Genomic DNA, 12525 nt, shown 5'->3' on the forward strand with positions numbered 1-12525 from the left:
AAAGCAGTTATCTATGTCTCCACAAATGCTACCAAAATTGACACAGACAGACATTCTTTGGATACTACATATCACATGTTTTAAATGGTGATAAGATCGGTCAAATGATGTCTGTGTTGTCTGTATTGATATCCGGTGTCTTAGTGTAATTAGTACTGTATGCACATTTTCTTTTTTGCTGTGTTGGATCAAACGTCTCCAAATATTTGACAATACATCCGAAACCAGCAGAATGTTTTAAGTTTAAACAGACAAAAATACCCCAGTCTGGCACATGTGATGTCATCGCCCCAACTTGTGAGAAAGTGGGTTGCAACCATGTCACTCTAGTCAGTAAGTCATATTATCTGGGAATACAAAGGTACAGGGTTCAAATCCCAAATTGGCCAAGTCCTACTTGCCAACAATGTGGCGATTCGTGCATGTGTTTCTTGTCTGTTAAATAAGAAAAATGCTCCCAATCCCCTTGGACCCTGTCAATGCCATTTGTTGGTATTTTTGTTTGTTGGCTTGGTTGGTTTGGTTTGGTTTGTTAGTTTGATTTGGTTTGGTTTGGCTTGGTCGGTTTGGTTTGGTTTTGGTTTGTTGGTTTGGTTTGGTGTGTGTACTGTACACATGAGCACATGCTTTATCTCACTCTCTCTCTGTGGCTACACACACACAAACACACATGAATATACCAAAACAGTGGCAGGTTGAGTATTGTCTAGCTGTCAGGGTGTATGACACCTGCTGTGTCACAGCAGCATATAATTACTCAAGTGGTTTAAACACACTACTAGATCTCTGAGATGGAGCGTATGTACAAACACACATGCACACACACACACACACATCCTGAGTAAAGGAAATTGTCCTGATATGAAACTGCCACAGGTTCATATAGCAGAGTGATAGCTCATTTGCATTAATTTAGTCGTGTTTGTGTGCTTGGACTCATTCAGTGACTCAAACGAGCTGCTTTTTTCATACAGGCAGAGGCTGTGTTTGTTTCACAATGGAGGAAATGGAGGAAAACGGCCATCTCGTCTTTGCAACAAACTAATGATAAATCACAGTGTTAGCACTTATTCCAGAGAACAAAAGGATACATCACACTCACAAAAAATACATTGAAATGCTTTTTTTTAATGATAGTCAGCAGTCTGGCAGACAGAAATTGTTCCAGCGCCTGGCTTCCATCAGCATTTACACTACTGTTTTTGGACCGAGAATGCTTCTTTTGTACTTGCTGTCTACCTGTCTAATTTTCTAAGTTCTAAGACAACAGAAAGATGTTTCCTCATTCAGCATTTATGCTGTCATATGATTTCTTTCAGGGAGAGACAAACTTTCTCGATGTCTTTGTTTGACATTCATTTTTTATGACTTGTATTATTCACATTAACAGAGTAGGACTGTTCCTTCTAACACCGGTGCCTATGGCAAAATTAACTGAATTTGTTGCGCATGCGTGAACCCGTCATAATTAAAGTGAATGGTGTGACACGACTAAACATACAAGAAAACATAACAGCCACCTCAAACATCACTGTAGAAAAAAGTGCAGTAGGTACTGTATGTAAGAAAAAAGCAATCAAGGATGTGATTTTTCCGAATTAATTCAGAATTCCGGATGTTCAGACCTGAAAACGTGACCCACGTGAATCATGCAGATCGGTAAAAAAATATTTTATGGTCGCAAAAGCTTCTCTGTCCTCTCCGCTGCGTGTTTGACAGAGGGCGGGGCTCTGCTCCTACACACACACACACACACACACACAGCAGACAGCAGAGCAGAGAGGTCGCGGTGGAGACAGTGAACCAGGTGAAGTGAAAGTAACGTTTTACCCGAGTTAACAACAACCAAAGTAGAAAAGGTAGAAAAGCGATATTTCCACCTGCTTTGTTCGCAATTGTTGTTGATGCTTTTTTGACATATTGCAATTCTAATAGATTTGAAAATATATCCAGACATATATAGTGGTTGCACTTGGAGATTTGCATATCATAGAAGACTGGACTATTGACCTCGCCGGAGGTCAGCGCTCACAGTGTGCCCTTCTAGTTTTTATTGTTTTTACTCTGTGTGCTTTTGCCTGTTTACGTTTATTGTTTATTCTATGTGCTGTTGTTTGCTTGTTTTTATTGTTTTTATCATTTGTTTTTTTGTGCTTTTTTCTGTGTACTCTGTAAAGCACTTTGGGTTGCCTTTGGGTACAAAATATGCTATGTAAATACATTTGTCTTGCCTTTACCTTGCCTGTTCTACTTGTCTACAGGTGTCAGTAATGTGCCAGCAAAGGCAGGGAAGAAGTCTGCAACTGTAAATTAGTTAACAATGGATGCAAACAATGCAGGATTTTAAAAATCCTTTGCTATTGTTTTATGAGGTAGAAAATGTATTCAACACCTCATTGTGTTTTGGCAAGGAAAAGCTACCAGGAATGTCTACTTGGATGTATTTGATTGGCCAAAGCAGCACCTTGCCCGATGACATCATGATGTGTTCCAGCAAAAGTTCATCTTTTTGTTTTGCCATAGCACTCAGGATTGACACTGCACCGACAAACTGGCTTCATTCAAATGAATGAGGGGGCTACATTTTTTTACGACTCAAGTCGGTCTGTATGTGGCCTTATATTTAAAGAATTAACAAACGCCATTAAAGTAATGCAATATGGGAGGTGGCCTGGCCCAGATGGTTTCCCAACCAAATTAAGGGGATTAGTTGGTATGCAATGCAGCCCAGCACTGTGTCTTTTTTGATACTACCACTGAGGGTGCTGAAGTCAGACATTTGCAGTTCTACACAGTGGCTAATAGTGGCAACAATGTGGAAAAACTCTTGATCCTAGCATTACTTGCATAAAAGCAGCACCAGTCTTAGATCATGCTGGTGACTGTCAATCTTATTTTCTGTATTTTCAGGTATTTACCAGTTCAGAGTTCCTGAGTCGTCCAAATCTGGCACTCCAGTTGGGAGAATTAAAGCCACTGACAGAGACATTGGGAAGAATGCTGAGATGTATTTCACCATCATCAGTGGAGACGGCATAGACATGTTCGACATCTCCACTGACAAAGAGACCCAGGAGGGAGTCATCACCGTCAGCAAGGTGAGAGGGAGAAGGACTAAACTGTAGGCTTAGAGTACAAATCAAATTTCTAAACTATTTGTGAAGCACTAATGTGAAAGCCAGATTTACAAACAAGAATAATTAGGAGGAAACACAATAAATAACACCTTCTAAAAAGATTTAATGATGCATTATATAAGTAAAAAAAGTAAAATAAATAGCAGCAGAGTAAATTCAACTAGTTGTACATTGAATAGCACAGAATGAAATGCAGAAGTCAAACTGCATCTATTGTAAATAATGTGAAATCTGTTGCTTTCCTAATGCCCATGTTCTAATGAGGCTGGCTTTTGATTATCTTGATATTTTTCTGACAGCATTTGTTAAATCAAATTAATTCTAAAGCAGTGATTCAGCAGATCCGACACTTTCGACTCATAAGGACCCTGCCCACGTAGTCTGTTTTACACGTACTGTTAAATATGCAAAGCCTGTGCATGCTTGACAGATGAAAGAAACCAAATTAAAATTATTCATCTTTACGTTCACAACCCCAGTAGCCTTTGCAGCAGGCACTAATACACAGAACTGAACTTTTTGTGCTGCTGGATTTTAGAAATGAATCACAGTGTCCTCACAGAGTGTGTGTTTACTGATGTACAATCACAATTGATTTTTAGAAATTATTTTGTTCCTCTTGCTGACACAACCGAAGAAAGTCTGCAAGTTTCAACAAAGAAGTAATGATATTCTGTCAGCAGGATACGAGTTGAGGAAAATATCCAGGATTCCTTCAAGGAAGGAAAGGCAGTGCATGTAGAGCTGTTCAAGTAAATCTTTGTTCTTGTTTGAAAAAACAACCATGCAGCCTTGTCACAGCTGTTGTCAAGAAACAGATTTCATCAACATTATTTGCACTTTTGAAAAACTATTATCATTTGTCATCAGATTGAATCTGTTTGCTTTATATCACATTTTTGTTATCACATGTTAGATTTTCCTCTGTAACAGCATGTGCTGTTCTTTTCATTCTTTTATCATTCAGACAGTCCCTGAGACAATACAAGAGATGTGATCTTACAGTCTATTAATCCTGCCTTTGATGCTCAACTACTCAGTTATACAATCAAATAATTCCCTTGCTGGATTACATGTAAATGTAGTGTTCTGCATGGTATCAAGCCTAGTATTACTATGACTACGATCAGTATAAAAACGTTTGTCTTTAATATATATGCCTCCTGCCTATATATGAAATTTAAAATTATATAATAGCAATTCAGTCTGGATTTTAGGCTAGCTAATCCTTTTTTAACTTGTTTTGTTATAATACTACAAAAATTCATATATCAATAATTGTACTGTATATCCCATAAACAAGATCCAAAATGACCCCTCATCAAGCACAAAAGGTATCAAAATTTGCATTTGCTGGCTAAATCTCAATATGGGTCACCAATATTTACAGCTGCTCTAATCAATAATTTAATATTACGACGTGTTAGCGTTTCAGCATCTTTCAGCTCATTGTTTTAGTTTCCAGCCCACAAGCTCTCATCAACCTCATTTCCAGCAGCAAGAAATTAAGTTGTAATCCGATATTTTTAGTGAAAAAGCTCTGACCCACTGGTAAACAGCTGCATTTACTGTATATTGCGCTTTTATCCAAAGCGCTTTACAATTTGCCACTCATTCACCCATATACACACACGCACACACACACACACACACACCGATGGCAGCGAGCTACCAAGCAAGGTGCCGGCCTGACCATTGGGAGCAATTTGGGGTTCAGTGTCTTGCTCAAGGACACTTGGACAGGAGGAGCTGTGGATCGAAACGCCAACTCTGTGACCGGTGGACGAACCGCTCTACCTCCTGAACCACCGCAGCCAGACAAAGTTAGCGACTCACTGATGAACATTTAGCTGCTAAAAAGCCAACATTTTCTCAGGAGTTGGTGAAGACCAAAGCAGAGCTAAAGAGAGAGTGAATAATGGACTTAAATTCACCATATAGACACAAACACAACACCAAATGAATGCGAACATAAATAGGCAACTGCTTGTATAAGGTGATAGCATGTCAGTGTTATGTGTTCAGCTTGTTCTGCTGCCCCAAGGGGCCAAAAGGTCAATAAATGCAGCTTTAAATAACTGGTTTGTGTTGTTTGTTTGGAGTTTTTTTGCCAGCTGCCAGGTTTTGTCCCTACTGGCCACCACACACTCCTTTTACTTAACTGCTAAATGGTATATTCATAATTATTCTCAGCAGGTACATATTTTATCTTACCAGCCTCTGGAACTTCAGACGTCTATGGTGGTTGATGGTTTTATTTACGACACAGCAATGAGACACACAATTAGTTGAGTAGTGGTGGGTGATAGATTACACATACCATCCTTGCTAGACTGTGGTCGGAGATTGGGAGCAGGTGTCACACACGATGGAGAGCGGGATCAAGGATGTCGTGTATGGGCACCCATGACCTCTCCTCGGGACCATAGCCTTCCCAGTCCACCAGGTATTCCAGTATGCCACCCCGGCACTGGGAGTCCAAGATTTCATTCACCTGTTAAGCAGCTCCGTCCTCCAGGATGAGAGGCAGGGGGGGGCTCTACTGCTACACCAGGCTCTGTGGGAACAGGAACAGAAGGGTGGTGAGGTTTGAGAAGTGACACATGGAAAGTAGGGTGAATCTTATATTGTGGTGGCAATCGGAGTTGATATGTGACCGGGTTGATTTGCTTGGTGATGGTGAAGGGACCAATGAATCTGGGACTGAGCTTTCTGCAGGGCAGGCGCATCCTCATGTCCCTGGTCGATAGCCAGATCTTCTGACCGGGTTGGTATTCAGGAGCAGTGGATCGTCTCCGGTCAGCTGTCAGCCTGCGCCTGCAGAGCGCACTTTGCTGCTGGTGATGAGCTGCGTCCCAGACCCTCTCACTCTCTCTGAACCAGTAGTCGACCGCAGGGACCTCTGATGGTTCCCCCAACCACAGGAAGAGAGGGGGTTGGTAGCCGAGCACGCACAGGAAGGGAGTGAGTCCAGTGGCAGGTTTGCGGAGGGAGTTCTGGGCGTACTCGGCCCAACCCAGGAACTGGTTCCAAGAGTCCTGGTGGCCATGGCAGAAGGTACGTAGGAAACGACCGATTTCTTGGATCTTCCTCTCCGTCTGCCCATTCGTCTGTGGATGGTAGCCGGAAGAGAGGCTGACGGTCACACCTAGGAGGGAGAAGAATGCTTTCCACACCCGTGAGATGAACTGGGGTCCTCGGTCAGATACAATGTCTTCGGGGATGCCAAAATAACGAAAGATATGATTGAACATTAGTTCAGTGGTTTCCATGGCCGTGGGTAGTCTTCTGAGGGGAATCAGTCGTCATGACTTGGAGAACCTATCCACGACCACCAGGTCGGTGATGAAGTCTACTCCTAGGTGTGACCATGGTCGATTGTGAACGGGCAGCGGACATAGCTCGCCAGATGGAAGGTGGCGTGGACTCTTTGAGATTGCACATTCTTGACATCCCAGTACATACCTTCTCACATCCCTTGCCATGTTAGGCCACCAGAAGCGTTCTCATAGCAGCGAGAGGGTTTCATTGGCCCCTGGGTGACCAGGGCCCAGAGATGTGTGGGAAGAGTGGATTAGTGGGGTGCGTTGCATTCTGGGGACATATTGTAGACCTGGGGGGCACCCCGGTGGAGGCATGGACTTCTCGGACCATTGAATGGGGTTCACGATTATCTGTGTAGGGAGTATGGTCTCGGGTTCTTTGTTGATTTCGTCTGGAGTGTACAACAGGGTACCCTGCTGCTGGGACAGCACCACTCTTACTCCAGTGGTAGAGGCGTCAACCTCTTCCATGAATGGTCATTCAGGATCTGGGTGAACCAGGAGACTTGGGCTTGTTGCGGAGTAGGTTGGTCAGTGAAGCGTCGGTAAAAGTTGGAGAAGACCAGGAATCTCTGAAGTTCTTTGATGGTGGTTGGTGTGGGCCAGTTCCGGATGGCCTCCACCTTCCCCTCGTCCATCTGGATGCCATTGCTACTGATGTTATAACCCAGGAACTGCACTGAGGGTTGGTGGAATGTGCACTTCTCTGCCATGAGGAACAGCTGGAACTCCCTCAGGCGTTTCAGGGCCTCCGCAACATGGTGGCGATGTTCGGCCAGAGTAGATCAAGATGTCATCGATGTAGACTAAGACAGACTAAGAAACTCCCGGAGCACCTCGTGGATGAAGTTCTGGAATACGGAGGGGGTTGTTGGCCAGGCGATATGGCATGACAAGGTATTCGTAGTGGCCAGTTGGCGTCACAAAGGTGGTCTTCCACTTGTCCCCATCATGTATCCGGTTGAGGTAGTATGCGCTGCGGAGGTCCAGCTTGGTGTAGACAGTAGCACCGCAGAGCTGTTCCAATGCTGCTGGGACGAGGGGAAGAGGATAGCGGAACTTAACGGTAATATGGTTGAGTCCCCAGTAATCCACACAAGGCCACACAAGGCCACAAGCCTCCGTCCTTCTTGGCCTCTTAGATCGAGGAGGAGATGGTGGACGTAGGCGAGGGAAACAGTCTGGGAAACAGGAATTGCCCCACTTCAGCACTTCGCCTGTGGTCCAGGAGATGATGGGGTTGTGTTGTTCGAGCCAGGGGCGCCCTAAGATCACCTCCGCAGTCGAGCCCTCCAGAACCAACAGGTGTTGTTGTTCCTGATGCAGCACTCCTACTCGGATGGTAACAGGGCCGGCAGAGGTCTGGAGTGCGGCTGAGGTGTCTGCCGGTCACGGCATGAATCTGGTAGATTGAGGGTGTGGAAGTGGTCTTAAGGTGGAGCTGGCAGCAGAGGGCACCTGAGATGAAGTTGCTGACTGAGCCGGAGTCGATGAGGGCTTGTACTGGGATTGATACAGCGGGAGTAATGAGGGTTACAATGGCGCCGGCCAGATGCGGAAGTGGAGGCTGGTGTGGAGACTGGCGGTGAAGTGGTGAGGCCACGGCGCAGGATATCCACAAGCTCCTGGAACGGATCCGTGGCGCTCATGCTGGTTGTCCTACGGTGTATGTCCGGTCTTCTATTACGGACAGAAGGGCAGGAGACACCGAGGTGGAGACAGAGATGGTTTTATTTACGACACAGCAGTGAGACACAGTTAGTTGAGCAGTGGTGGGTGATGGATTATAAATACCGTCCTTGCTGGACTGTGGTTGGAAGTTGGGAGCAGGAGTCGCACACGATGGAGACAGGAGAACACTTGACAGGAGGAAGGAACACGGGAGAACAAACACATGGGAAAGGGCTGGAGTCCAAAGCGTTGTCTTGTTCACTGAGGATTAGCGTCCTTGTATAAACGAGACCGGACAACTGACTGAGGTGAGTAGGGTGTTCTTATACTGGTGGTGATGCGGTGCTGACGGGGATCAGGTGTGTGTGATTGGGAACAGGTGTGTGATTAGAACTCTGGTGAGGGAGTGTGCTGTGGCTGGGTGACTATGGAGCCTGGCATGTTCGTGACAGCTATATATACACAATAAATTCAATCAATTTAATTGGTGGCCTCCTCTGTCTCCTGTTTTTTTCTCTTTGCCTCTGCAGCCTTTGGATTATGAGAAGAAGCCGTCTTACACAGTTGAGATCCAGGTCCAAAACACCCAGGTGGATCCTCGCTTCATGTCTGCAGGCTCCAAAGACATGGCCACAGTTCGGATTGGCGTGGAGGACGTGGATGAGCCGCCGCTATTCGACAAAGCCAGCTATCTGATGGAGGTGAAGGAAGATGCTGCATTGGGTGTGGGTGTGGGCTCAGTCAGCGCCATGGACCCTGATGGAGCTCGCAGCATGGTCAAGTAAGGCAAAACTTAAGTCTGATTTGTATCATTTTATTATTTTAAAAATAGGTTATGAACTAATAAGGCAAGAAAATTAACTGATGACAGAAAACCCTAGAATCTTTTAAGGTGTCATCACTAAACTACTTTTAGACTTCTCAATGTACTCAAGGAACTTTTGGATTTCAAAGATAGTTCCAGTCTCATTGGACTTAATTTCCTACATTTCCTACATTTGCTTGACTGTAGATTAGATTTACAGTGTTTTTATCACATTATGATATATTTGCTGATTTTCCCATGTCCAAGTGAGCAAAGTTTTTAGAAAATTGTGTACAATCCAGCTTTAGTTTCCATTTACGGACTACAGCTTCTGTCAACTATATTTTCTGCTTTGGTTTTTCTGGTGGATTGGCACAGCCCATTTATTATTTAGATTACCACCAAATCACTGTCATGTTATAGAGAAATAAAAAAAAATAAATAAATGAGAAACAGCAGAGTAGCCAGATGGGACATGCTGCATGTTTAAATTTAATTTCTAATGTTGAAAAAACATCTGGGCTCAATAGATCACAGCTGTGGTACTAACTTTACCTAATTTGAGCCAGAATAAACCCTAAGTGTAGAAATGTCCTACTGACTTCAGGATTTTGATAAATCTGGGTAAATAAGGTGAATCCATGGTGTATCACTGGGAATGAGACAGCCTTTTCTGTTGCAACCCCACTTTATGATCATGATGAGTTGTGCATTTTTGAGTAGACTGTACTTTGCTGCTTTAAAATACAGCTGAAAATAAATTGCATTGGAGAATTTTTTTTAACCTATAGCCAGTCAGCATTCACTGGGAAAAGTGCCCTGCTAACATCAATTTGCAGGCTAAATAGCTAAGCTAGTCAACAGTAGCCCATTAAACACCTTAATAACTTACCAGCAAATGTCAGCATTGATTAGTTTAGATGCTAAATGGTCCTTGTTCTTCACCACGTCTAACAAAATGCAATTTTCCCATGGTTTGTAAGCTACAGTTAGCAGCACACAGCAATTGATTTATATCAATTAAATTATTTTTTTTAAACTATTAACAATTTACAAATCACTTTGACATTATTTTTGATTCATTTTGATTTCAGTTGGACTTCAAAGCAATCATTCCTCATATCAGATTGAAAACAGGAAGCCCGTTTCTGCAGTGCAGGGCTGTTATACTTGAAAGTCTGATATCTTTACTTATGTTCTCCTACTATAGAAATCTCAGCAAAACTACATTTTAGTTGGATGAAGTTTGACTTCAAATGGTTCTTGACTCTAAAGACTTGTGAGGAGTTCTGATAAGAATATGAACAGGGGAAACAGAGGCAAAATAGAAGAAGAAGAAGTAGGTTAAAAGATAGGTGGTATAGTGATCACTGTTAAGATTAGAAACCAAGCCGTCTGTGGACCATACAACTCTTTATGAAAACTACTGATTACATACACAACAGAAACCTGCACCTACAGGCTATATTTAAACCCCACTGCCTCACTGCAGTACTGTTTATTATTGATGCTTGGCATTAGCATAGTTTGAGCTATGTTGTTCTCCTGTTAGTAATTGTTTATTACTCAAACGGTATCCATACATCCATGGAATTTTCTGATGTTTACAAAATATAATGCAGCGGGTATTGATCAGGAGGTGCAAGACTGTTCAGATAAGTTGAAACTTTCCTGATCTTGGAAAGCAATTTAAGTCACTGCCAAAAAAAGGAATAGGACACAGCTAATGATTTGATATGAATTATAGAAAATGGTGCAATGTAAACACAGAGAACTGTAGGATGAGCAAAAAAAAAAGAGATAATCATGATTTATGGATGGATGGATGACAGCTGTGTGTTAAAGTGAAAGGAGATTAACTGTGGCAGGCAGGACAGAGCACAGTTGGAGACTGAGGTGAACTGATAAGGAGCATATTCCAATTAAAACAAGCATGGAACCATGGAGTTCTCTTAAATGATATGTCATGAGGGGGTACACACACACATACTTAGACACAACTTGAATTATCCCTTATCCCTGTGGTTGTGCCTTTATGTATGTCAACTATTCACATTGTGTCAGTGAACTATTATTTTACTGTTGAGTGCTTTCTAATTATGATCAAGCCTGGATGTACTGAAGCAGTGTTTTCTTTTAAATTCATATATCTCTTTATTGAAAATAATAATTAAGATTGAATGACACATAATTAACAGCTGATAGCAGTTTGATGTTATATTTTGGAATGGATAGTGAAATCAGTCTTGATCCAGATGCTGTAAATGTTCATATACAGTACAATATGCAGTTCCTGTTCATAGAGCAATTTGCCTTCACTTCGACAGGCAGGCGAAAAAGACAGAAGCAAAGGCATCTCAGTTCTATTATCTATGGAGTGCTGTGAAGCTGTGAATAGCTGCTGCATTCAGCAACTAGTTCAAAAATAGAGAATGCTCTGTGAGCAGTCCAGAGACAGTGGGAAGAGATTTTCAAGTAGCTGTGATGTTTTGAACAGGCTACAGTAAAATTGAATAGGAGCAGAGGACAGAATGCAGCAGCTTGCAGTGCAGCACAATTATGTGATTCCAGTTGTTAGAATATCAAGGTTGGCTGTTGTACACAGTCTGTTTTTTTCCCAACATTACAAATCAAAGTTTGTAAAACATTTTTTGGTTAAGAATTAACTTCAGAGTTTAAAAAAAGTATATATAAATTCTAGGTGTGTTCAGGTTGAAGGAGGAGCGAATTTTGTCCACACATAATTTGTGAGGTTTTCACAGCCAGAGTTTATTCACTACAAACAGCTAATGTACCAACTGTACAGATGTTGGCTGTAGCTAGCTAGCAACGTACATGTACACGGCACAGTGGTTGATTACACTATGAAGAAGGATTTTACAATTCTGGAAAGTTATCACAGTGACAATTATTTTATCCTCTGTCATGACCATAGTGATGTAATAACAGTAGAATTACACTCTTCATGTTAAGTAATCTACCAGAAATGTGCCATAGTACGTATTTGATTGGCCAAAGTAGCACCTTGCCAGCTGACGCCACATTGCGTTAAGCTGGGCTCAACTTTATTGCTGGACTTTTCGCTGGAGTTGATACATTTTCAACTTGTCTGAACTTGCCTTCACCTCAGTTTGCACCACCTATAGCGACACTTTGCGTTCAGCCGGAACACACCTTAAAGGAATCATTCAACTTTCTGGGAAAAACACTAATCTGCTGTCTTTCAGAGACTGAGATGAGGAGATCAATCTCATATACAAAGCTGGAATCAGGACATGGTTAGCCTAGCTAGCTTAGCATAAAACTAAATTCAAGGGGAAACAGTGAGCTTTGCTCTGATGAAAGTACAAAAAAATGGATAAGAAAATGTTGTTTCTACATTACTGTTTATTTACAGGTTAAACAAATGTAACACATGTTAATTTGTGAGGGCTTGGTAGGTGTATTTTTGAACTTGGCTAGGTTTACTACGTCCTGTCTTCAACTCTGTACTCTGTAACACACAAACATGCAATTGATAGTGGCCTTCTTATCTCATTCTAGGAATGAAAGTGAATGAGCTAATTTCCCAAAATGTTCAACTATTCCT

The 12525-nt window shown here is 42.4% G+C and overlaps 1 protein-coding gene across 3 annotated transcripts in view; it reads left to right on the forward strand.

Moving 5' to 3' along the window:
• Nucleotides 1–12525, forward strand: part of LOC122886425 (cadherin-6-like) — a 100382-nt gene that overhangs the window by 66940 nt on the left and 20917 nt on the right. For all 3 annotated transcript variants that reach the window (XM_044218618.1, XM_044218617.1, XM_044218619.1), the window contains exons 6-7: nt 2911–3098; nt 8662–8912. In XM_044218618.1, the coding sequence (XP_044074553.1) occupies nt 2911–3098; nt 8662–8912 (439 nt within the window). The remainder of the gene's footprint in view (nt 1–2910; nt 3099–8661; nt 8913–12525) is intronic.

Source organism: Siniperca chuatsi, linkage group LG13, assembly GCF_020085105.1.
Source record: "Siniperca chuatsi isolate FFG_IHB_CAS linkage group LG13, ASM2008510v1, whole genome shotgun sequence".
Classification (NCBI taxonomy): Eukaryota; Metazoa; Chordata; class Actinopteri; order Centrarchiformes; family Sinipercidae; genus Siniperca; species Siniperca chuatsi.